The sequence below is a fragment of the Saccopteryx bilineata genome, chromosome 1 (genome assembly GCF_036850765.1).
Source record: "Saccopteryx bilineata isolate mSacBil1 chromosome 1, mSacBil1_pri_phased_curated, whole genome shotgun sequence".
In the NCBI taxonomy this organism is placed as follows: Eukaryota; Metazoa; Chordata; class Mammalia; order Chiroptera; family Emballonuridae; genus Saccopteryx; species Saccopteryx bilineata.
This window is the reverse complement of record NC_089490.1, coordinates 129,284,614-129,310,431: the sequence shown is the minus strand read 5'-3', so window position 1 is coordinate 129,310,431 and position 25,818 is coordinate 129,284,614. Positions and strand designations below refer to the sequence as shown.

General features: G+C 43.2%; 1 protein-coding gene across 2 annotated transcripts in view; it reads right to left on the bottom strand.

The window, feature by feature from the left end:
* The window catches only part of TM7SF3 (transmembrane 7 superfamily member 3), a 50,645-nt gene extending 31,886 nt beyond the window's left edge, over window positions 1–18,759 (bottom strand). For both annotated transcript variants that reach the window (XR_010730222.1, XM_066265921.1), the window contains exons 1-4: window positions 18,439–18,759; window positions 7,619–7,773; window positions 3,645–3,795; window positions 49–169 (exon numbers count right to left, since the gene is read on the bottom strand). Coding sequence is in view for 1 of the 2 variants with exons in the window: in XM_066265921.1 (XP_066122018.1) it covers window positions 49–169; window positions 3,645–3,795; window positions 7,619–7,773; window positions 18,439–18,730 (719 nt within the window). In the remaining variant the exon portion in view is untranslated. The remainder of the gene's footprint in view (window positions 1–48; window positions 170–3,644; window positions 3,796–7,618; window positions 7,774–18,438) is intronic.
* Window positions 18,760–25,818: the final 7,059 nt, after the last annotated feature.

Here is a 25,818-nt window from a genome sequence, read left to right as displayed (position 1 = left end):
CCAGCTAGTTATGAATGTTCTAAAAGTAATGATAAGAACCAGACATACCTTGCATAGCCTAGATTTGCTGGGGCAAATTTGATAGTTGTTTCAAAGAAATCATACTCCAAGTAAATGTTGGGATCAATGTCTAAATCAAACTCCAAATTACAGCCTCCAGGGATGGGATCTGGATTAAAAATAAGGAAGTTACTCAACTCAGAGTTTTTATATATTCAAATTATACTCAGAAAACAGAATTCTACTCTCACAAGAACTTTATATAGAGAAGTTAAATATTAAAGGGTAAAATTAACTAAGGTTAAGGGCTCTAGAACAGGGGCCAACAAATCCTTTCTGTAAAGGGTCAGACAGTGCCTGTTTTAGGCTTATGGGCCTAATGGTCTCTGAGGCAGCTACTCAGCCCTGCTCTCATGGCACAATGGCCATAGACAACACATAAGCAAAGGGGCTGCGTTCTAGTACGATGCTATGCACAAACTGGCAGCAAGCTGGATTTGGCTCAGTCTGTAGTTTGTCAAACTCTGCTCTAGAGTTGAAATGGCCAGAAGAGACAGATTCTTAAGCAGGATGCAAGCATAGGTTTCAGGGGCTCTGTGAGCACCCTGAAATTCTATGTTGAATGTGTACATTTTCTAGGGAGAGAGGTTTTTACTAGATTTTGGAGTCTATGACACCACAAAAAGAAGGTAAGAACCCAGGGATGGAGGGGAAAAGAACACAGCAAAGAAGAAAGGAACTCCGTGATTAATAAAGAAAGGGATGTCCACTTGCCACATTTCTTTCAACAGGGAGAAAAAGTCAGCGTTGTCCTCAATTCTGGAAGAGTCTTTGTTTGTATGTAGAAGAATAAAAGTAAAAGACTTCAAAAGAGCTCCAAGACCACATATTGGAATAGTATTTGAATGTTTAATTAAACACTAAATAAGTTTTGGGGATTTCATTTCTATTCATAATGTGGCTAAAACAACTCTTCTGCTTAGGAATCCTATTCGTGATCTTTGAGAGAGACAAAACTTAACTCAGTCGCCTAACACGAGCTCTACTCCATACAAAGAACTACCTAGTGGATTCAAGTGGAGAGACTGAGATAAGACAGAGCAAGGTGAACCAAGTTACAGATTGATAAGATCTCAACTTCACACACTCATCTGTCATTCCCACAGGTAGGTCTCAGTGTCTTTAAACTATGGAATCCTGGTGGTTGACATTCCGTGAGATTTGGAATGGAGATACACCATGTGCACACGATGTTTCAACTTTGTGGGGATTTTTTTCAAGAATTCTGTGATCTTCTTTCCTCCTCTCCTTACGCTACATTTACAAATATTTACCTTATCTGAAAAAGGGATATGTACAGTATTGTAATTGAAGTTCTAATGTTCATAATTTTTCTTTGTACACTGTCCTTGATGGAAGTTTGAGGTCCATGGTTTTTGATCAGGTAATTACCCTTTTGCTACAGATAACACCTTCTTTCGTCAACTCTGGTCACTTTTGGATTCCTCCTCCTTTACTAGCTACTGCTCCCTCTTCTTCTCATTACCACCGAACTTTGAGCACAGTCTGAATTCCCTCACCTCACCTTCACTCCTCAGTCACTGTAATCTAGTTTCCAGCTCCATTTCACCACTTAATGACTCTCATTAAAGGCCGGACTGACTGCACTTTCAAATAGACACGTTCAGTCACTTCTCTTGACCTCTCTGCAAAGTGCCATCTCCCACTCCTTACTTCAGGCAGAACTGTGGGCTCTCCTCTTACCTCCCGACTACTCGGTCTTCCACATCTTCCTTGGCAGTCAGCAGTCCCCAGAAACAGTACCTGGCACGTAGGAGGCACCAAGAAAGTATCTGCTATTCTTGTCCCCCTAAATCTCTAAGTACATGCCTGGACGATCGCACTCACTTCTGTGGTTTTATGAACAGCTATTCAGTTAAATATTTAATCTCACTCCTCCACTCCACCAGGCCCTTATTTCAAATTGCCTACTATGCATTTCCATCCAGGTATCCTACAAGTGTTTCAAATTCATTGTGTCCCAAACTTGAAGTCACCATCAACCCCATCCCAACCCCCTAAAACAGAGGTCAGGAACCTTTCTAGCTGAGAAAACCATGAACGCCACATATGTATTTTAAAATGGAATTCCGTAAGAGCCATACAACGACCCGTGTACATTACGCATTATCCAATAAAAATTTGGTGTTGTCCCAGAGGACAGCTGTGATTGGCTCCAGCCACCCACAACCATGAACATGAGCAGTAGGAAATGAATGGATTGTAATACATGAGAATATTTTATATTTTTAACGTTATTTTTTTTAATTAAAGATTTGTCTGCGAGCCAGATGCAGCCATCATAACAGCCACATATGGCTCGCGAGCCATAGGTTCCCGACCCCTGCCCTAAAACATCCAGCACCACCATCACCCTAATTCTACACATTTTGCATCATTATCTCTCAGCTGCCCAAACAGGAAACCCATGCTCCCGCTTTAAAAATCCATAACCACTGGTCACTATATCTTATTAATTTTACTTTCCAAATATCTCCAACCCAGACCCCTTCTCTAGCTCCCTCCCTCATGGCCTCTGTTCAGGTTCTCATTTCTCACTTTGAGCCCTCAAAGGTGTGCTGAGTTCTAACTCTGCGATGCGGTCTCCAACCCACTCCCCACACTGCTTCTAGAGTGAATTTTCTAGGACGTGAAATGCATAATGTCATTCCTCTGCTTAAAAATTCTCTGTGCTTCCTCAGAACCGACCTCAGAACAGAGGTTATGTACTTCACACTGTACATAAGGCCCTCACACTATGCTCCAGCCACAGCTACTACCTGCCATTCTCCAAACCTGGGGTCCCCGAATGCAGCCCCAAGGCTATTTACCCGGTCCCCGCCGCACTTCCGGATGGGGCACCTCTTTCATTGGTGGTCAGTGAGAGGAGCACAGGATGCGCCACAAAGCGCGGCGTTGCTCACGTATAGTACTACTTCCGGTGACGCAGGACGCACGCGTCAGGGCTCCGGAAGCGCATCATATCACTTGTTACATCTAGCAGTGACAAATATGGAACCCGACATTGACCATCTCATTAGCCAAAAGCAGGCCCATAGTTCCCATTGAAATACTGGTCAGTTTGTTGATTTAAATTTACTTGTTCTTTATTTTAAATATTGTATTTGTTCCCATTTTGGTTTTTTTACATTAAAATAAGATATGTGCAATGTGCATAGGGATTTGTTCATATTTTTTTTCATAGTCCGGCCCTCCAACGGTCTGAGGGACAGTGAACTGGCCCCCTGTGTAAAAAGTTTGGGGACCCCTGCTCCAAACACTCCATTTTTCCTCAAAACCGTTTTCTGCCTAGAATAACCAACTAAAGTATTAAGGGCTGTATCTCACCTTCTTCACCAAAGACTCCTTAAATGATTTTCAAAGAATAAATGTATTCTCCTAGTTCCCAACTAGGCTTATAATCATCATGCTAAGTCTCTGGCTCCCTTGCTATTAAAACCTTTCTGATTAAACATATTTTACTTACAGTAAAACTTTTAATAAGATTACAGTTTCCCCTAAATTTTCATAAACAAGTCCCATATTCCGGAAAGTAGTTGGGGAGTCGAAGACAGAAAGGTTACCTCTTTCTGAGTAGGAGAGCGGAATGGCCAGATTTTGGACAGGCTCAGCATCTCCAGTCTCCAAATACCAAGAGCACATACTCTGCTCTGGTCTAAGAATGAAAACCAGTCCTCTGTCAGTGCCTGTTCCTGAGGTACTGGGAAGGACAGTCTGCAAGGAGGAGGAGAAGTCGTTATGAATAGGACGTTGAGCAAAAGCTTTCAATTCCAGAGCTGATCTAATACGCATGCCCTATTCCAAATCTTCCCAAAACAAACAGAAATAAAAACATCTTTTTTAGATAATTATTCTTTTCACCTCTATATGCATGTACGTGCACTCACGTGTCCATGGAAGAACTACTGAAATCACATGATCTTTTATCAGATGCAACAAAAGTCCCAAGCCTTTCTCCAAAATTAAAATTTACTGCCTGACCAAGTGGTGGCACAGTGGATAGAGCATCGGACTGGGATATTGAGGACCTAGGTTCAAAACCCTGAGGTCACCAGCTTGAGTGCAGGGTCATCTGATTTGAGCAAAAAGCTCACCAGCTTGGACCCAAGGTCGCTGGCTCAAGCAAGGGGTCACTCGGTCTGCTGAAGGCCCGCGGTCAAGGCACATATGAGAAAGCAATCAATGAACAACTAAGGTGTCGCAATGCGCAACAAAAAACTAATGATTGATGCTTCTCATCTCTCCATTCCTGTCTGTCTGTCCCTGTCTATCCCTCACTCTGACTCTCTGTCTCTGTAAAAAAAAAAATTAAGATTTACTATGTCAGGTACTAAGATTATTGTAGAATGTAAAATAAGTTCATAATAATTTTGATATCCTTTATTCAGAGAAAATCAATCCCTGGGTTGGGGGAGCGCAATGCTTCACAAGCTGTGGAATATGGCTCCCGAGGCATTCAGGGCAAGAGCGGGCTTTTCGGGGCATCAGAAATAGCAATGCAACCTGACCAGGCGGTGGCACAGTGGATAGAGCATTGGGCTGAGATGCAGAAGACCCAGGTTCAAGACCCCGAGGTCGCCAGCTTGAGCGCGGGCTCATCTGGTTTGAGCAAAGCTCACCAGCTTGGACCCAAGGTCGCTGGCTTGAGCAAGGGGTTACTCCATCTGCTGAAGGTCCACAGTCAAGGCACATATGAGAATGCAATCGATGAACAACTAAGGTGTCACAACGAAAAACTGATGATTGATGCTTCTCATCTCTCTCCATTCCTGTCGTCCCTATCTATCCCTCTCTCTGACTCTGAAAAAAAAGAAAAGAAATAGCAATGTAGAAACAGACCATGATGGGCTATGAGGTCCTATTTTTAGGGTAAGGTAAGCTAGCAAAACTGAGTTGGAAGATTGAGTGACATATGTTAGGCTTCCTTGATAGGTTTTCTCCATAGTGCAGACTGACTCGCAGGTTGACTTTTCCATGACAGATACGCTTCAATTTGACAAGCATAGGGGAGAAAGACCCAATTGCAGTATTAGTTGACAAACTACAGCGTCAACAACAGTTTCAAAGAACCAACTGCCATAATGACCCATAAAAGTGCCGCACTTCCTCAGGAAAGGCAGAGGAAACAGTCTCTTCATGCAGACTGCTCACCTCCAGAGCTAAGTGCGTTTCTGGTCACTGTCTCAGCAGTTAGATACAGTGAGAACTAAAGGCAGCACAATGAAGGAACACTATTCTAAGTAAAGATAACTTAGAACCTTTCTGCTTGAAAATTGGGCCCAAAATGTTCTTTTTATCCAGGCTACTTTTGTCATGAGTTATGCCGACATCCCTTGATCCAAGCGCTATTTCCTCAGAGGTAAAAACAGGCATTGTAACTACTTTGTTGAGCTTTTGTGGTAACTAGATTAATTATATGGAAAACCAGACACAGGGGTTTCTAAGTAGGAGACCCAGAGACCTTCCACAGGTCCCCATGAATCATATGGAAGGCTCTGGCCAGCAGGCTCAGTGGTAGAGCATTGGCCCAGCATGTGGGTTCGATTCTTGGTCAGGGCACAAAGGAGAAGCATCCATTTCCTTCTCCACCCCACCTCCTCTCGCTTCTCTCTCTCTCTCTCCTCCTACAGCCATGGCTCAATTAGAGCAAGTTGGCCCTGGGTCCTGAGGATGGCTCCACGGCCTCCACCTCAGGTGCTAAGAAGGACTCTGTTGCTGAGCAACAGAGCAATGACCCAGATGGGCAGAGCATTGCCCCATACTGGGCTTCCCAGGTAAATCCAATCAGGGCATGTTTGGGAGTCTGTCTCCTCTCACTGAATAAAAAAGAAAAAGAAAGAAAGAAAAGAAAAGAGAAAAGAAATCATACGGACATATCTATATATTCTGCCAGGTAAAGTCCACTGATTTGAGCAGATCTATGGCCCCAGGAACTAAGAACCACCAGCCTAGTACATAGCAGGTAGGCAATAAACATAATTTTTTTTCTCCATCCTTTCTCTTCCTTCAACTGCTGTCTGCGCTGGGATATTATTAGAAGGAAATTAGCCCTGGCCGGTTGGCTCAGTGGTAGAGCATCGGCCTGGCGTGCAGGAGTCCCGGGTTCGATTCCCGGCCAGGGCACACAGGAGACGCGCCCATCTGCTTCTCCACCCCTGCCCCTCTCCTTCCTCTCTGTCTCTCTCTTCCCCTCCCACAGCCAAGGCTCCATTGGAGCAAAGTTGGCCTGGGCGCTGGGGATGGCTCTGTGGCCTCTGCCTCAGGCGCTAGAATGGCTCTGACTGCGACAGAGCAATGCCCCAGATGGGCAGAGTACCGCCCCCTGGTGGGCATGCCGGGTGGATCCCAGTTGGGCACATGCGGGATTCTGTCTGACTGCCTCCCTGTGTCCAACTTCAGAAAAATACAAAAAAATTAAAAATAAAAATAGAAGGAAATTATGTACGTGCCATTTTACTACGTCTCCTATGTACGGGCCTGAATAGGAAGTTTCCCTTTGAATACAGTGCCAGAAAAAACTTTCCTTAAGTAATTGGCATGTTTCTTCCTTCTAAGAAGGTTATGAAATTTGTTTTGATTTCTGCCCTGGCTGCCAAGAACTAAAGCAAAATCAATGTATGCATCGTAGACACCATTATCTCTTACAATGAACAATTCATTCCTTCCTGTTTTCCTGGATCCACTTCTTTAAATTCTATTCTATGGCACACAATTTCAAAACCTTCGTGGTAGGAGCAGGAAATCAGAAAAAAATAACATCCAAAATACTTAGTTTGAAAGACAATATGATGAATGCCTATAAAATATATATGAATTGGACTAAGAGTTTTGTCTAGCAAATTCTAGAATATAAAAAGAAATGGAGCATCATACAGAGTGGGATTTATTTGTCTAATGGGTCACAGAGGCTAAAGAGAAACAGATTCGTAAAAGGGTAAGACAAATGGCAGGTCCTTAATAGCTTAAGCTAATCCAGGGCACCTGAAAAACTCTGCAAAGTTGAGGTTGCAGTTAAGGGGTTTACTGATTTCTGTAAGAGTTCTAAATGCTGCTAAAAGCCCACCACTGGATGAGATGAACTCAGTGTTAGGATGTTTTTGTTTCCATCAGATACCAAAGAATATAGTTGATCCTACAGGGTCTTATTAAATGCACAGATCTTAGTAAACTTCAAGACTAAATGGCTAAACAAAAATGGAAACCCATTAAAATGTACTGTCAGGTGAAAATCATTCAGGGCCTAGTAGAGTCAGAAAAAGTAGGAAATCATGAGGAAAGCTTTAACTACATGGGGACAGAAAAATTTGACACAGGTCATCTCCCCCCAAACTCAGAACTCTGTCACTCCTCTCTCTCAAAGGTCACGCTCACGAAAGGCCTGAGGTACTCACCTCTTAGCTGGTTTAAATCACTAACCTGACAGAAAACAAATTTGATATATAAAGTTAACCAAAAGAAACATCAAATTCTAATGCTTATGCTAAATACAAGGCTCCAAAATACAGAGAGTTTTTATAGAAATAATCCTTGTACTTACCTTAGAAAAAGAAATTGTTGTATTCTGGTACTGTGAGTGTATTTGAAAAATAAGAAAAGTCACATTGCTGGAAATATTTCGCAAAATAGCTTCCTCTGGAAAGGGCCTGCTAAGCGTGAAGTATCTAAATTTCCCCACAGAAAATTCAATAATACCTACAATGAGAGAAACATTTCATTGTAATATATGTGCCTCTACTACCAATTTGTAGAAATCACATAGACATACACACTACTAATTTAATCCTCAGAAAGAAAAACTGGTTGAGAGGATTACTATTACTGCTCCTATTTCACTGAGGGGGACAATCAGACTTAAAGGCCTGAAGCAGCCCACCAGGGTGACTCAGCTAGTGAGTGGCAGAACCAAGAACTAAATTGGGAAAAGGGTATTTCAAAAGATGTGAACAATACTTAAGGTAGCTGAGGAAGTTCAAGGTGCCTGTATTTCAGACCAGACAAATCCCCAGTTAGTAGCAAGTACAATATAACAATTCTATTCCAGAGGCCCAGAATTTAAGGATTAACAACCTTGAGGGGCTACTAACAATTGTGAGTGCATTGGTATTAAAGAACAGTATGAACTAATGAATTCTGAAGTCATCTTGGAGACATACAGGTGGCTTCAGTTTTATCCCATCACTTACTAGCTGTGTGATCTTCTTAGGCAACTTTCTTAATCCCCTTAAACCTCAATTTCTTCATCTGTCAAATGGGACTGTATCACCTAGCTTGCAAAAGGTGTCATCAACTTTGGCAAAAATGTCACTTGAATGCCCACCACAGATTGTCACATACAATCATGAACCACAGGTATTCTGGAAATAAGAGCTTTTTGTTTGTTTGTTTAAGGACCAAATTCAGGGTCCACACAAAAGATAGGTTATAACAAGTCTTCCAACAACTGAGCCAGGCCTTTCCCATCTGCCTGCCTGCATTTCTGGTTGTGTTTAACTCACTCTGTCCACGGTTCTCTGTGTGTCTTTCTCCTAGCTGCACGCCAGTTCTTTATTTTTTGAACCTAATTCTCAAATAATCCACTAAATAGGTAAATGAGGGTGAAGATAAATCACAAGAAAAAAATACTTGGAGACCAAAATGTTCACTTCTTTAAAAGACAGTAGGAAAAATAGAACCATAGAAATTAAAATATATTATTAAACAACTAGTAACTTAAAACAGAATTAGTAGTAGGGGTATTAAATACAAATACAGGTATCCTGGGAATATATTTTAAGTGTTTTCTCTGTTCTTTACACATTTTATTCTTTATAAAATTTCTATAATGATAGTGGGATGTTCTTAACAAAAAGAAATTGAATAATTTGGAAAAAACCTTCATGCTTAATGGTATTCAAAACACAGGTTCTGTCTCAACCCTTACTCTGAAATGTATAAAATACAGGCAAAGTACACTCTATCTACCTCAACACAATGGGGAGACTCTCCACCTTTCTGTCACTTGCTTTGTTTCCCCTTAAACTAGTAGTATTTTCCCAGATAACATACAATCTTTATTTTAAAAAGATAAAAAACATAGAAAAAGTTAATCCCTCTAGGAAGTCTACAGTGCAGAAATAATCACTATAACAGTTTAGTATACATCTTTCAGATTTTAGCAGATATCTGCATGAGCATTTTTATGTAGATGTAAAAAAAACATTTCATATATGTACGTTGTTTGTTGTAGCTCACTTGATAGATCTTCAATATCTTTCCACATCAACATAAATAATTCTTGGTTTACATTTTAAAAGCTGCTTTACAGCCTGACCAGGCGGTGGCACAGTGGACAGAGCGTTGGACTCGGATGCGTGGACCCAGGTTCTAGACCCCAAGGTCACCAGCTTGAGCGCGGGATCATCTGGTTTGAGCAAGGCTCACCAGCTTGGACCCAAGGTCGTTGGCTTGAGCAAGGGGTTACTCAGTCTGCTGAAGGCCTGTGGTCAAGGCACCTATGAGAAAGCAATCAATGAACAACTAAGATGTTGCAACGCGCAACAAAAAACTAATGATTGTTGCTTCTCATTTCTCCGTTCCAGTCTATCCCTCTGTTAAAAAAAAAAAAAAGTTTAAAAAAATAAATAAAAGCTGCTTTACATTTTAAAAGCTATATAATATTATTAATCATCCCCCTACTGATGATCATATGGGATGTTAACAATTCCAGCATGAATAACAAACAATAAAATAGCTCTGCTTTATGAAAGAGCATTCTAAAAGGCATATATTTCAGGTAATAAGCCCACTTGCTGATGTGTGTTTAGCTGTGACAGTGCAACAGATCATCTTTGACCACAAATGATACATACAACTACCTAGGAAGTCTTGTTCTCATTATGAAAGTCAGAAATAAATAAAACAAACAGCGCACCTGAGAATACAATGATTAGAACCAAAACACTATAGAGTCTCTGCTACTGATTTTTTCAAGAACATCTGACATTTCAGAAGCTAACCGTCTTTCCCCAAATGACTGTAGCAAGAACCAGGCAGACACCAAATAAAGAACAGAGATATTTTAATATTTACAAAACTGGTCAATTCACAAAATAAGTAGGGATATTAAAAGAAGGTACCTCTAGGTGTGTATTTTAAATAATTTATTTCTTTTCCTTACCCATTTCCTTATTTTTCAAAATTTCTATAGGGCTCATGAGGTGTACTTATTAGAAAGAAATTCTAAAACAATGGTTATCCACCCTGGTTGTTGTTGCCTGGGCTCCTCTCCAGAGCAGTTTAATCAAAATCCCTGGGGTTAGGGTCCAAATACTTATTAACGTAACATACAGAGAAGTGCACAAAGTTTATGCTGCCAGGTCGAGAAAGCATTCTAGCATCTGAGAGGTGTCCCTATGACCCGCCCCCTGCCAATCCCTCCTCCCCAGAGGTAACCATAATCCTAACTTCTAACTCCATAGGTAAGTTTTACTTGTTTTTGAAATTTAATTAAATGGAAGCATACAACATGAATTCTTTTGTATCTAGCTTTTTAAAAATTAACATTATATTTGGAAGACTCATTCCCCACTGTTATAACTATAATTAATTCATTTTCAGTATTGTATACTTGAAATAAATATAGCACAATTTACTCATCTTTCTACTGTTAGAAGCATTTGGATTACTTTTCCTAAGGAATTTTTATAATTCCATTCAGACATTTTTTGAATATGTCTTCTGGTGCACACGTGTACATATTTCTATTGGGTAGAACCTATGAGAATTATCAGATAATAGGGTATACTTATGCTCAATGTTAGTAGATACTGCCAGTTACCCAACACAGTATACCCTTTATACCCTTTATACCCCTAGCAACTTGTGGGAAAGTATATATAGTGACAGCTCAATGATTTAAATTTGCATTTCTCTAATTACTGATGATAGTAGGAACACTGTTCTGCTTATTGGCTATCCTTTTTTATGAAAAGGGTCTATTCAAGTCTTTTGCCCATTTAAAAAATTGGATTGTCTGTCCCTACCGAATTTTAGGAGTTCTTCATATATCAATATGAGTATTCTGTCAGATGTATATTACAAATATCTCCTTTCCCTCTTGTAGTTTGTTTCTACTCTCTTGTTACTCTTAAATTAACAATAATTTTAATTTCAATGTAGGCCAATTTCTCAAGTTTTTCCTTTATAATTTTAAAGAAAGCTTTGCTAACATATTTCCAAGACCATGAAGAGACATTCCTGATGTTAATTTCTAGACCTCTGTTTTACCTTTCACATTTAAGGTTAAAATCAACCTGAAATTGATTTAATGGTGTGTATGTTGGGGGGGTTAGGGTCAAGTTCACTTTTTTCATATGTATTGAATATATCCAGTTAACATAGCAACCTTTATTATTTTTTTTTTAAGTTTTCTTTTTAGATTTTTATAGATTCATTTTTATTAAAAAGAGAGAGGAGAGAGAGAGAGAGGAAAGAGAGAGAGAGAACAGGGGGTTAGAGCAGGAAATATCAACTCCAACATGTGTCTTGACCAGGCAAGTCGGGGTTTCCAACTGGTGACCTCAGCATTCCAGGTCGACACTTTATCCACTGCGCCACCACAGGCCAGGTGACATAGCAACCTTTATTGAAAATACAGTTCCATCTTTCACATAAGTAACCACATGTGAGGATTTACTTCTGGACTCCTCCAGACTCTATAACCCCAATATTACAATGTTTCAATTTCTGTCCCAAATTTGTTCTTCCTCTTTAAGACTGTCTTGACTATTTTTGGCCCCTTTTCACTTCCATATAAATTTTAGAAAGTAGCTTGTCAATTTTCCCACACACAAAAAAAGCCTCCTGAGATTTGACTGTGATGGCACTAAATGGATTAATTTAGGGAGGAATGATATCTTTTTATAACAGAATTTTCTAATCTACAAATTCGAGATGTCTCTCTATTTATAGTTTTCCAAGTTATCCCAAGAATGTTGTATAGTTTTCTGTGTAGAGGTCTTCACCTTTCCTGTTATAATTATCTCTAGGTATTTAATGTTCCTTGATACTATTATAAACTTACTATTTCTTTTAAATTTCAATTCCTACTTGTCTCTTCACCAACATGCCTTTTTTTTTTTTTTTTTTTTCTTTTTTTTTTCTGAAGCCGGAAATGGGGAGAGACAGTCAGACAGACTCCCACATGTGCCCGACCGGGATCCACCCGGCACAATGCTCTGCCCACCAGAGGGCGATGCTCTGCCCCTCCGGGGCATCGCTCTGCCGTGACCAGAGCCACTCTAGCACCTGGGGCAGAGGCCAAGGAGCCATCCCCAGCGCCCAGGCCATCTTTGCTCCAATGGAGCCTTGGCTGCAGGAGGGGAAGAGAGAGAGAGGAAGGAGGGGGGGGGTGGAGAAGCAAATGGGCGCTTCTCCTATGTGCCCTGGCCGGGAATCGAACCCAAGTCCCCCGCACACCAGGCTGACGCTCCACCGCTGAGCCAACCGGCCAGGGCCCATGCCTTTTTTTTTTTTTAAGGTTCTCCAGCTGATTTCTACGTTCAGCCAGGTTTTTGAGACCTCCTAGCTCAATGTTTGATGAATTAGGAAAGGATGAGTATATATTTCCTATTCTTATTTATCTTTAATCTAACTTCTGTGTGAAAATCCCTTAGCTGTGTTACCTCTGCAGTGTGGTAGCCATTTCACAATTTTTATAGGAGATTTCATATTAACAAAATCAGTTATGATTTCACTCCAGGCTATACAGGGCTTTCCCATATTTGACATTCCGAGGCCTAGTACAGCACTGGACACCTAGCTGGCGCACAGTAAATAGCTCAATTTTGTGACCTCAGGGAGGTAATTTCCTTTCTCAGGGCCTCAGTTCCCTCATGATAAAAGAAAAATTGTGTTGCATAAATAAATCACTTTATTTATTGTATCAAACAAAAGGGGGGAAATTTGAAAACTGTCCAGCAGTACACAATAAAGTGTCATTATTAACTTCCATCAGACGTCCAGTGTTTCAGAGGCTCATGTCACTATTAATAATGAAAAAAAGAAGTCAAGCATTCAGTATGGTCCCACAAATAAACTACTGCAGGGGCCGGGAACCTATGTGTGCATCTGGCTCACAGACAAATCTTTAATAAAACAAAAATAATGTTAAATATATAAAACATTCTCATGTATTACAATCCATTCATTTCCTACTGCTCATGTTCATGGTTGTGGGTGGCTGGAGTCAATCACAGCTGTCCTCCAGGACAACACCAAATTTTTATTGGATAATGTGTAAGGTACACAGGTCATTGTATTGCTCTCACAAAATTATATTTTAAAATATGTGGCGTTCATGGCTCTCTCAGCCAAAAAGGTTCCCGATCCCCTGGACTAGTGGGAAGAACAGGACTAATAAGTATAAATGTTCGACACCCCACCCCCCAAGTTGAAAAGGACGCTTCCTTAGAGTGATAAGGAAAAATACTGAAGTCAACAGCCCTGGCCGGCTGGCTCAGTGGTAGAGTGTCGGCCTGGCGTGCAGGAGTCCCGGGTTCGATTCCTGGCCAGGGCACACAGGAGAGGCGCCCATCTGTTTCTCCACCCCTCCCCCTCTCCTTCCTCTCTGTCTCTTTCTTCCCCTCCCGAAGCCAAGGCTCCATTGGAGCAGCGTTTGCCCAGGCGCTGAGTATGGCTCTGTGGCCTCTGCCTCAGGCGCTAGAATGGCTCTGATTGCGGCAGAGCATCGCCCCCTGGTGGGCATGCCGGGTGGATCCCGGTCGGGCGCATGCAGGAGTCTGTCTGACTGCCTCCCCATTTCCAACTTCAGAGAAATACAAAAAAGAAAAAAGAAAAAAAAAAAGAAAAGCACATATGACAAATAAAGGCATATAACCAAAAATATATCCTGAAGAAGCTAACAGGAATTTAATTCGCTTCTGGGCATCTGGAAAGGGATTCATCAGAAACATTTTATGAGGTATAATTAGATCTTGTGACTTTGGGAGTAGGAGGGAAACAGAACATCAAACTGTTGTACGGTACCAAAAAGGTGAAAAATTGATATTGATATTCTGAGAGGAAAAGTCAGGCTTTCCTGTCCCATCCCTCCTTAGGGAGGGGAGAGAGAAGGATGTAGAAATTTTTGGCTTGCAAGAACAAAGGGTCATTCAGTTTTAAATCTAAAATAAAGGTTAACCAAGAAACTTCTTCTCTTTCAATGGGAGACAGAATTTACACACCACCTTGCATTGATTGTAGTTCCTCCCCCTCCCTGGAATCTTGAGGGTTAAATGCCTCTAGGCTAGTGAGGGAAGATGAACCCTGAGAGATTTGTAAACATCTTTGATTGTGTTACCTTGAAAGTCTTTTTTTTTTATTTTTTTTTATTTTTATTTATTTATTCATTTTAGAGAGGAGAGGGAGAGACAGAGAGAGAGAAGGGGGAGGAGCTGGAAGTATCAACTCCCATATGTGCCTTGACCAGGCAAGCCCAGGGTTTCGAACCGGCAACCTCAGCATTTCCAGGGCGATGCTTTATCCACTGCGCCACCACAGGTCAGGCCACCTTGAAAGTCTTAATGTTTCTGTGTATCCCCTAAACAAATGTTTTCAGCTTGTACCTTGACCTCACGCTCTCCCCGCCCCTGTGTGATCAAGGGTATATAAGCAGCCCCTGAACTATTTTTGGCACTGCACCATTTGGGCCTGCAGATGCCCCATGTCAGCCATATGTGGCCGGCATACTAATAAATCTCCTTCTTCAATAAATAAAACTCTTCAAAATTCATCTGGACTGGGTGTCTCTATGTGAACTCGATGAAATGAGGTACAGTGCCTTTCAGAATCTTGAGTGCAATACTTTATAACAAAACGATATGACAGAGCACACAGCTAATATGGAGACAAAGCACTATGCTGTAGCTCTCTTCTAAAAAGCAGTGCCGGCCCTGGCCGGTTGGCTCAGTGGTCGAGTGTCGGCCTGGCATGCGGGAGTCCCGGGTTCAATTCCCGGCCAGGGCACACAGGAGAAGCGCCCATCTGCTTCTCCACCCCTCCCCCTCTCCTTCCTCTCTGTCTCTCTCTTCCCCTCCCGCAGCCGAGGCTCCATTGGAGCAAAGATGGCCAGGGCGCTGAGGATGTCTCTATGGCCTCTGCCTCAGGCGCTAGAATGGCTCTGATTCCAACAGAGCAACGCCCCAGAGCGGCAGAGCATCGCCCCCTGGTGGGCATGCCGGGTGGATCCCAGTCAAGCGCATGCGGGAATCTGTCTGACTGCCTCCATTTCCAGCTTCGGAAAAATGCAAAAATAAAATAAAATAAAAAATAAAAAGCAGTGTCTCTGTTTTCTCTGCCAAAAATATTTTTTTTTTTGCCATCAGACTCATAGCAGAGGGCTCTTTTCTATTCTTCATACTCTTTCTCATTCCCCACCCCCAGCCACTTTTTCTTTCCAAGAATTCCATTCTAAAAGAGCTACCCTGTCCTAATCTTTCCCTTTTCTTTCCCAATCAAATCCTAAATTTGCACACTTAAAATTTTTCAACTCTTCCTTTTTACTATTTTGCCAAAATTTACCTCCATTGTTTGTGTTTTCACGCAACAACCAAATTCTAGCAGAGATCTGTGAAAGCTGAGTCTTCATAATTCTCTTCTGATGAATAGGCAAAAACAAAAGCAGTTCATTTAGCTACTTCAACTGGTCAGCATTCAATTGCCCCTTCTAATTTCTCACTTATGTCTTATGAATTTTCATTATCCCTAAAAGGTGAAACACAAAAATGAGCATACTATACCTTTCACTCATTTTCACAAGAAACCGACTACTTGGAACTACACAAATGGCCTGCTACCTTACTTAGAGAACTATCAATAACACAAATATCAGAAGGTTCAAATTACATTCTGCTCAACTCCAATTACTACATAATTCCACATGAGTTAACGGATATGAAACAAACAATAATGCAAGACTTTTAGCCTGACCAGGCGGTGGCGCAGTGGATAGAGCTTCGGACTGGGATGCAGAGGACCCAGTTTCAAGACCCCGAGGTCGCCAGCTTCAGCGCAGGCTCATCTGGCTTGAGCAAAAGCTCACCAGCTTGTTCCCAAGGTCGCTGGCTCAAGCAAGGGGTTACTCAGTCTGCTGAAGGCCCGCGGTCAAGGCACATATGAGAAAGCAATCAATGAACAACTAAGGTGTAGCAACGAAAAAATTGATGATTGATGCTTCTCATCTCTCTCTCCGTTCCTGTCTGTCTGTCCCTATCTATCCCTCTCTGACTCTCTCTCTCTGTAAAAAAAAAAAAAAAAAAAAAAAGACTTTTAAAGGGCAGCAGAGAACTGAGACTTTGAGATAAGGGAAAACCTGTTTAAATGTATGATGCACCTGTGTGCCCTGCTGGTCACAGAAAGCTCCTTCCTCATTCTAGGAACTCGACCTGCCACCTTCAAAGATTCATTTGGCTTTCAAGCCACTACACAAGTTAGGCTGTCCTGCTAATGATGGATAAACCCTCCTAAATTACAGCAGTTGCTTAATTTCTTCAATCCTCAAATAGAAACCCAACCATTTTCCAGTAGAAGAATGCAAAGCTTGAACTAAGTCTTTCTTAATTTCTATAGTGATTTTTATCTGCCAGTGTGGTGAACATCAGCTTTTATTATCACTCAACAGTGAAATTCCCTTATGTTTTCCTTCTGCACAAAGCAACACTACTCATGCAAGGCAAAAAGAATAGCATGGTAGAGGAAATGTCAGTGCTGAAATAGCAGAAAATGAGGCAAGAAACAGCATCTGAAAAATAGCAACCTTACAATTACTTAGATTTCTCAACTTTGGTGTAAAAAATTTCCTAATGTTATTAAATACTAACACAAAGAACAAGAGATCAAAAGGTCTGGAACACAGACCTCCTCCTGACTGAGGAGCTATCCAGGATCAACTACAAACTCAATCTCTCAAATTCTTCATCTGTTGAAATGGAGTAGTATCTCTTCTATCTCCCTCGTAAAGCTATTTTGAGAAATGAGAATTCCCAGAACAACTAAGTACAAAGCACCATACTAACTAAAATATTCTTATTGGGGGCAACTTTGTTGGAAGTGGAAGGACCATGAAATTTGCAGCAAGACATCCTTAGGTTCAAAGCTTCCTGTTTCTCCATTAGCTTTCTTTTTTTTTTTTTGTATTTTTCTGAAGCTGGAAACGGGGAGAGACAGTCAGTCCGCATTAGCTTTTGCTTGTTGTAGTGAGCATCATCTTGGTCCTCAGCTTCATCCCCTGCCAAGGACTGATTATTTCATCACAGGATGAAATAACACTGCCACGAAAAGCAGCTGGCACCTTCTGCACTGCAGTCAAAGTTAGTGCCCAATTATAAAAAAGGCTATTTTTTCCCCTGCAAAAACATAACTGCTCTTTCAGCTTTGGTCTTAAGTTCTATCCAAAGATTCTAGAATCAGTTTGCACAAGAGCTAAATGGTGAGGAACACAATCACAAGACTCAGATAATGTTTCAGAACTGTAAGTAGTTTCTTTGAGCTCAAACCAAAAATAAAGATGTGCTTAACGTCAAGGAAAAAGCACATGATTACCAGCCTGGCATAATTAGTGCTTTTCACAGTTTATATATTAACAAACCACGAATTACTGCTAAAACCCACTCACCAAGCACATGACCTACAATCTAAAACCCAATCTGAGTTCACTTTTTCTCTAAAACTGTCGAGCTTACCAATTAGATAAGCATAGATTTTGGAGTGTGAAAACCTGCTGCAGCCCAGAGGGTTGTCCATCATAAAGACCCAGGTTCGCCTGGCCTGTGGTGGTGCAGTGGATAAACCTTCGGCCTGGAATGCCAAGGTTGCCGGTTCGAAACCCTGGGCTGCCCTGGCCAAGGCACATACAACAAGTGAGCAATGAACAACTAACATGAAGCACCTATGAGTTGATACTTCCCAATCCATACTCCCCTTTCTCTCCTGTCTCTGTAAAATCAATGAATAAAGTATTAAAAAAAAAAAAAAAGACCCAGGTTCAGCACTAAGCTTCACGGTCCAAAAGCTCATATAAAACCACTCAGGAGCAAAGAGGTGTTTTTAAGTGTTAAATTTAACCCACAAACAGGGCTGCTCCCTGATGGAAATAATAATATGTCTGAACAGGAGAGCTACGTCTCTTCCCACATCCACAATCGGGAGTCCTACTTAGAAAAAGGGAGTTTCTCTCTTCAGGAAAGGGCTTCCTCGATACATTCCTGCCGAGTCTGAACTCACCACCTCTCTGCCAGGCGGACAGACCCCGAGCTGGATTTCCACTTTCCAAGAAATGCAAAAGCAACTCGGGCTGTAGACGCGAGGCGCCAACGACCTTACCCTCGCTAGAGTTCTCCACCGTCTCCGCTCCACCAGCCACCCTGGGTTGCGACGCCAGCGCCGCGAGCGCCATCAGCCGAAGGAGCCCCATAGCCGCCCGGGCCCGGCGGAGCCCACGCCACGGTCGGAAGGCGGCGTGCTCCGGCCCGCGCAGCCCGGCGCTCGCTACCCTGGGGCGCCCTCGCTCCGCGCCATCGCCGGCCAGGTGCTCGCGCCGCACGCCAGCCAGATCCGCAGTGCTGGCGAGCAACCTGTGTCGCACGCCCGGGATCCCGGGTTCCTCTCCAGGCATTGACCGTCCACTCCCAAAGCCGCGCTTCCGACTCGCCACGCCCCCTCACGTCACCGCTTCGTAGTCCCGGGCTGGGGCGGGGCAGAGTTGGGCGGCCCGGGCGGAACAGAACGGGGGCGGAGCAGGACGGAGCAGGGGCGGGGCGGGGCGGTACCAGGCGGTACGGGGCGGCCCGGGCGGGACGGAGCGGGAGCGAGGGCGGAGCGGGCGGCCGAGGGTTGTCAGCAGGCGGCGAGCGCCTCCTCGTGGCGCTCACCCGGCTTTTGGCAGAGGCGTCCCAAGATCCCCGCCTGCGGGACTGGAGGAGACCCCAGGAAGTTCTGTGGTGCAACCTGTACTTCTCCCTTTTTTATCTTTCCCACTTACGAAAAGCACCGTTAGAGTAAAAATAACTCTGTTGCGGCCTAACGCCTCTCTGCTCCTGATCCGAAGTGTAACGGTCCTTCGAAAAAATATCAAAAAAACTCAAGAACAGTTGTTTTCCCGTAGCAATTGCCTCAGCGGCTAGTATGCAAGTGCAAGGTTAATGCTGTTTTTGCAGTAATGACTGCGCTGGGGGTGAGCAGCATATTAAAAAATAGTTTTGTTTTCTCTAAGCAAAATATCCTCGAAGACTCAAGACCTTAGTCTGAACTCCCTTAGATCTCATACGTGAGGCTGCTATTTAAAGGACAGTAGTAATCCATGTGACAGATCGCTCGTGAGATGATTGTGGAATTCGACTTATAGATTGAATGTTATTTTGGGAAAATAGCCCTGCTTTCCTTTTCCTGCTCTTCAATTTTTTATTTATTTATATATTTTAATGAGTAACTATCTTGAAAATTACATACCATATTCAGTTAGTCCACTACTAAGCTTAAAAACTATGGCAATCACCATCTGTTAACAGGCAGAGCTCTTTTCCTGTTCTCCCTCTGCCTGATTCAAATTTTCATACCTCTGGTAGCACTATCTATTCCTACGATGTTTAGTCACTCTCCCACATGCCTCGCTGTTGGGCAAATGAGTTTGTATAATTTGTACTTTTTTAGTTTGCTCACTTTTATTGTTAAAAAATGGTGCTGGGCAGCCACCTGTGTGCCTGTCCTCAGAGCAGGGCAGTTGATTGCAAATTGTGGATTGTATTCCTGCTTGGGAGGGGCCATTGATTTGCTGTTTGCTGGAGGAGGAGTGGTTATGGGCCCAGCCAGTTTTGCAAGGAGAGCAGAGAGAAAGAATGCAGAGTGCTGAGGAAGAAACCAGTTGGGGAGGGGGGGGCTTGTGCAGATGGGGAACCAAAGTTGAGGGGCTTTGTGAGCTCCACTGAGACTGGTGGGGCCTTTAATTCTAGGAGAAACCAGAGAATGTGTCAGGGCTTTGAGAGCCGTGAATGAAACGGAAGTGTTTTCCCTGCCTATTTGCTCATCTGCCAGTGCAAGACTTTAATGTGGGAGACTTTAATAAAAGGAATGGCCCACCATTTTCTGGCTCCACTGTTTCTTTACCATCTGCTCAAATTCAATGAGAACCTGCATGTGAATGGCCACAACTATGGAAGCACCTGGCCCTATACTCACATTCCTGTAATTCTAAGAGGAAATTCCATTAAAATGAGGGTAGCATTTGTGTTTTGTTTTTGGTTTGTTTTTACTCTGAAGGTAGTTTTTATATTTTGTTTTTTGGATTAAAACTTTTTTTTCTTTTTTTTTCTTTTTTAATTTATTTATTTATTTTATTTATTCATTTTTAGAGAGGAGAGAGAGACAGAAAAGGAGAGAGAGGAGAGAGAAACAGAGAGAGAGAGAAGGGGGGAGGAGCTGGAAGCATCAACTCCCATATGTGCCTTGACCAGGCAAGCCCAGGGTTTCAAACCAGCAACCTCAGCATTTCCACATCGAAGCTTTATTCACTGCGCCACCACAGGTCAGGCAGGGATTAAAACTTTTATTGAGGCCCTGGCTGGTTGACTCTTGGTAGAGTGTCGGCCTGGCGTGCAGGAGTCCTGGGTTCTATTCCCTGCCAGGGCACACAGGAGAAGCGCCCATCTGCTTCTCCACCCCTCCCCCTCTCCTTCCTCTCTGTCTCTCTCTTCCCCTCCCGCAGCCGAGGCTCCATTGGAGCAAAGTTGCCCCAGGCGCTGAGGATGGCTCTGTGGCCTCTGCCTCAGGCGCTGGAATGGCTCTGGTTGCAACAGAGCGATGCCCCAGATGGGCAGAGCATCGCCCGCTAGTGGGCATGCCGGATTGATCCCAGTTGGGCGCATGCAGGAGTCTGTCTGACTGCCTCTCTGTTTCCAACTTCAGAAAAATACAAAACAAACAAATAAATAAAAAACAAAAAAAACTTTTATTGAATTTATTGGGGTAACATTGGTTAATAAAATTATACATGTTGAGGCCCTGGCCGGTTGGCTCAGTTGTAGAGCGTCGGCATGGCGTGCGGAAGTCCCGGGTTTGATTCCCAGCCAGGGCACACAGGAGAAGCACCCATCTGCTTCTGCACCCCTCCCCCTCTCCTTCCTCTCTATCTCTCTCTTCCCCTCCCGCAGCCAAGGCTCCATTGGTGCAAAGTTGGCCCGGGCGCTGGGGATGGCTTCATGGCCTCTGCCTCAGGTGCTAGAGTGGCTCTGGTTGCAACAGAGCAACGCCCCAGGTGGGCAGAGCATCGCCCCTTGGTGGGCATGCCGGGTGGATCCCGGTCAGGTGCATGCAGTAGTCTGTCTGACTGCCTCCCCGTTTCCAACTTCAGAAAAATACAAAAACAATCAATAAATAAATAAATAAAATAAAATTATACATGTTTCAAGTATTCAATTCTATAATACATCATCTATATGTTGCATTGTGTGTTCACCACACCAAGTCAAGTCTCCCTCCATCACCGTCTATCCCCCCATCTTTTCACCTCCTCTGCTGTTGGAATCCATGGGAGTCCGAAAGACCAGAGTAACAGGCTTTATTGAAAGGAAGAAAGGAACCCTGCCGGGCACTTCTCCCAGGGAGAAGAGCACCAGTTACAGACTAGAGTCGAGTTATATAGTGTTTGGGAGAGCCTGAGGGGATACTGAGGCAAAAGTTCTGGTATGTCTGGAATGCTCCTTCTTGGGGGGCTTGTCAGCTTCCTGGAATTCCTCTGTCTCAGGGGCGATAGTCCAGTAAGGGTGAGGTCTGACAGATAAGCGGAACATCAAGAGGGCAGTTTGGAATACACATATCTATCACCCCCTATCTTTCTTTTATGGCAAGATACCAAAGAATTGCAAAAATTAATATTTTAGGAGAAGGAGTCAGGTTTCTTGTCCTCTCCTTTCTGTAGAGAATGAGGGGAGAGAAATGTGAAAGTTTCCTGACTTGCAGAGACATACGACATACTGTGTAGGAAACCTCCTTTTACTAGGAAGCTTAAAGGGCATTTTATAATTTGAGCTAAACATACAGAAAAATTTTGTAAATATAATTTCTATACTTGTGTGTGATTTAAATTAGCTCAGAATGAAAGACAGCATTGTGTTGTAAATAGAGAGATTTCCTGCTGGGTTTTGAGAGGAAGTGGAGAGGGAACTGGATTCCCTAATCCCCCACCTGTGAGGAGGAAAATAAACACCTAGCTAGGTGTGGGAGAAGGGAAGAAAGTTAAGCAAGCCCTTTCCTTTCCCTTTCTTTCTTTCTTTCTTTAATGGCCATTCACAAACCCTTATCCCCTGGCACCATGTAGGCTCCCCTCCCATCCTGAAGGTGTATAGTTAATGTATATACCTCTAAACAAAGGAATAGCAGATGAACACTGAAAGATTTGGGAATGTCTTTTAATATGTAAAACATTTTTCACTATTGTGTTACCTTATAAGTTTTAATATGTAAAAATATTTTTTATAAATCCTATAGATGAATGTTAAGCTTGCTAATGATTGTATCATCTTCCCCTCCTTCTCCTTTTCCCACCATCCTGTGTGTGTGATCAAAGGTATATAACTTGCCTTAGGGCTATATTCTGCACTGCACGATTTGGGTCAACTATGCCCCGTGTTAGTCATATGTGGCCGGCATATTAATAAATCTCTCCTTTTTTTTTTTTTTATTCATTTTTTAAGAGAGGAGAAGGAGAGACAGAGAGAGAAAGAGGAGAGACAGAGAGAGAGAGAAGAGGGGGAGGAGCTGGAAGCATCAACTCCCATATGTGCCTTGACCAGGCAAGCCCAGGGTTTCAAACCAGCGACCCCAGCATTTCCAGGTCGACGCTTTATCCACTGCGCCACCACAGGTCAGGCAATCTCCTCCTTTTTATAAAACTCCTTAAAAATTCATTTCGGCCTGACCAGGCGGTGGCGCAGTGGATATAGCATTGGACTGAAATGTGGAGGACCCAGGTTTGAGACCCTGAGGTCATCTCTGATGGATACATGAATTTACCAAAACTTCCAAACTGCCCTTTTGCTCTTCTGCTTGGCTATCTGACCCCACCCTTATTGGACTATCGCCCCTGAAACAGAAAAGTTCTAGGAAGCTGGTCAGCCACCCCGAGGAGAAGCGTTCCAAGAAGCCAATATCGTAAAACTACAGAAGGGAGCATACCAGAACTGCTGATACAATACACACTTGCTCAAAGCTCTCCCTTAACCCTATAAAAAATTTGCCTCAGAATCTGTTTGGGTGCACTTCTCCCAGAGGAGTGCCCCGGCAGGTCTTTCTCCTCTAATAAAGCTTGCACACCTGGTGTTCGAGTGCCATCTCATTCTTACAATCTCATCAGCTTGGACCCAAGGTCGCTGGCTCAAGCAAGGGGTTACTCAGTCTGCTGTGGCCCCAAGGTCAAGGCACATATGAGAAAGCAATCAATGAACAACTGAGGTGTTGCAACGAAAAACTAATGATTGATGCTTCTCATCTCTCTCCGTTCCTGTCTTCTCTGACTCTCTCTCTGTCTCTGTGAATTAAAAAAGAAAAATTTGGCCCTGGCTGGTTGGCTCAGTGGTAGAGCGTCAGCCTGGCGTGCAGAAGTCTCGGGTTCGATTCCCAGCCAGGGCATACAGGAGAAGCGCCCATTTGCTTCTCCACCCCTCCCCCTCTCCTTCCTCTCTGTCTCTCTCTTCCCCTCCCGCAGCGAGGCTCCATTGGAGCAAAGATGGCCTGGGTGCTGGGGGTGGCTCCTTGGCCTCTGCCCCAGGCACTAGAGTGGCTCTGGTTGCAGCAGAGCAACGCCCCGGAGGGGCAGAGTATCGCCCCCTGGTGGGCAGAGTGTTGCCCCCTGGTGGGCGTGCCGGGTGGATCCCGGTCGGGCGCATGTGGGAGTCTGTCTGACTGTCTCTCCCCATTTCCAGCTTCAGAAAAATACAAAAAAAAAAAAAAAAAAAAAAGAAAAATTCATTTGTATTTGGTGTCTCTACGTAAACCCGGCAGAACGTTACTTTACAACACTTTCTCTCCTGCAAACCCCACACAGTTTCCTGTGTGTCTATTGTTACATCCCAGGAGACAGACCACAGCAAACCCAAAGTGAATTTTATAAGTTTTATTGCAAACCTGCACAGGGACAGCAGGCAACCCATGCAAGGGAACACTGCAGCCCTGAGCTTCTAAAATGGCTCCTTTTTATAGGGTGGCTATCTAGGCTGAGCAAGCACTATACAGAAGCAGATGTGGCACCTAGCTATTCACTAGGGAGGTCGTGCGCAGCACAGCAATGGGGGGGGGGTAGCTCAGTGGAGAATTTCAAACATAAACTTCTGATAAGGGTCTCTGACTCATAGAATGCAGGATGTTGGGTCTACATTTCTAACGGTTGTTTATCTTTTTTTTTTTTTCTAGCCATGTACTGGATGTACTCAGTTTTCATGGCTGGTGGCCTGCACCACTTGGCCTAAGATGTCACATTCCCCTGTTTTCTTCTTACTAGCTCAAATCATTGAACTTTGGTGTTGCTCATCCGAACTGGGTATAATAACAAATGCTGTGGTGCAACCGCAACAAACTGGAACTGGACCCTAAACTGATGTAATCAATTGGGTTTTATACACTGGCCAGTGATTAGCCTACTACGCCTCTCACAACGGTCAGTGATGAGCTCAGGGGGAGAGGGGTATTTATAGGCGAAACCTACAAGGTTACAATGTTTTCAGCACGTTTGTACAATATCTTTGCAAAAGTCCACAAGCACACACTGTTCTAAGATAATAAACTACTTTCCTGCAATATCTGCAGGGCTGATACACAAGGAACGTGTCCTGCCTTTGCTAGCAAGATTAGATTTGCTGAGGCTCATGAGAATTTTCTACTTTAGCTGTAGCTATAAGCTAATTACTAGGTCAGGGGTCCTCCCTAGTATGTGTTGGCATGCTGATAGTGTGCCCTTAGTACTACAAGCTTTACGGACTAATTTCTTTCTGCCTTGCATTTTTCTTCTCTGTACTAACTTCTTACAACTTGCACAAACCTTCTGCAACTTACATAAACCTTCAATTTTTATGAACTTTCTTTACTATTCATATATAACCAGCTTTCACAACAACTTACTTTTTCCTTTTCTTTTCAAAAGTACCTCTACACTGAATACCTTTTATTATTAAAACTATACAATTCCTTTCTAGTCAGAACTCTTGATTTAAAAATCTTTAACCTTTAGTGACAATTAAGTTGACTTTCTTTTTATCCTAGTTTCCCTTTTCCTAAAGCCTGATTAAAAGAGTCCTTAGTTTTTTTCTCTAGGCATTAGCCATGCGTGGACCAGTTAACTTCTGGTTTGTGGCTGAAGCAGGGCATGCTGTCCTTCTCAGGGTCAGCTTACAAGGGTTGGCGGGGTCAGTCTTCGCTGTCCACAAAGGTGTCTCTGCTGGGACTGCAAGCTTCAGCCGGCTGCGGTGGACCCAGGCGGGTATGCCTTCTACCTTGGCAGTAGTGGGAGTGGTCAGGATCATGGTGTACGGATCCGTCCACGTGGGAGTCAGTCCTTGGGTGGTGTACTGCTAGAAGTGCCTCTTGGACAGTCTTTGAACAGTTTGCTAAGTAACCTATAAAACCTGTAAGTACTTAGGGAAAGGGTGTTACATTTCTACACTTTGCAGTTTAGAGGTTAAGTCCTAGTGACCACTGCTTCCAGCTGGAATTAGCAGC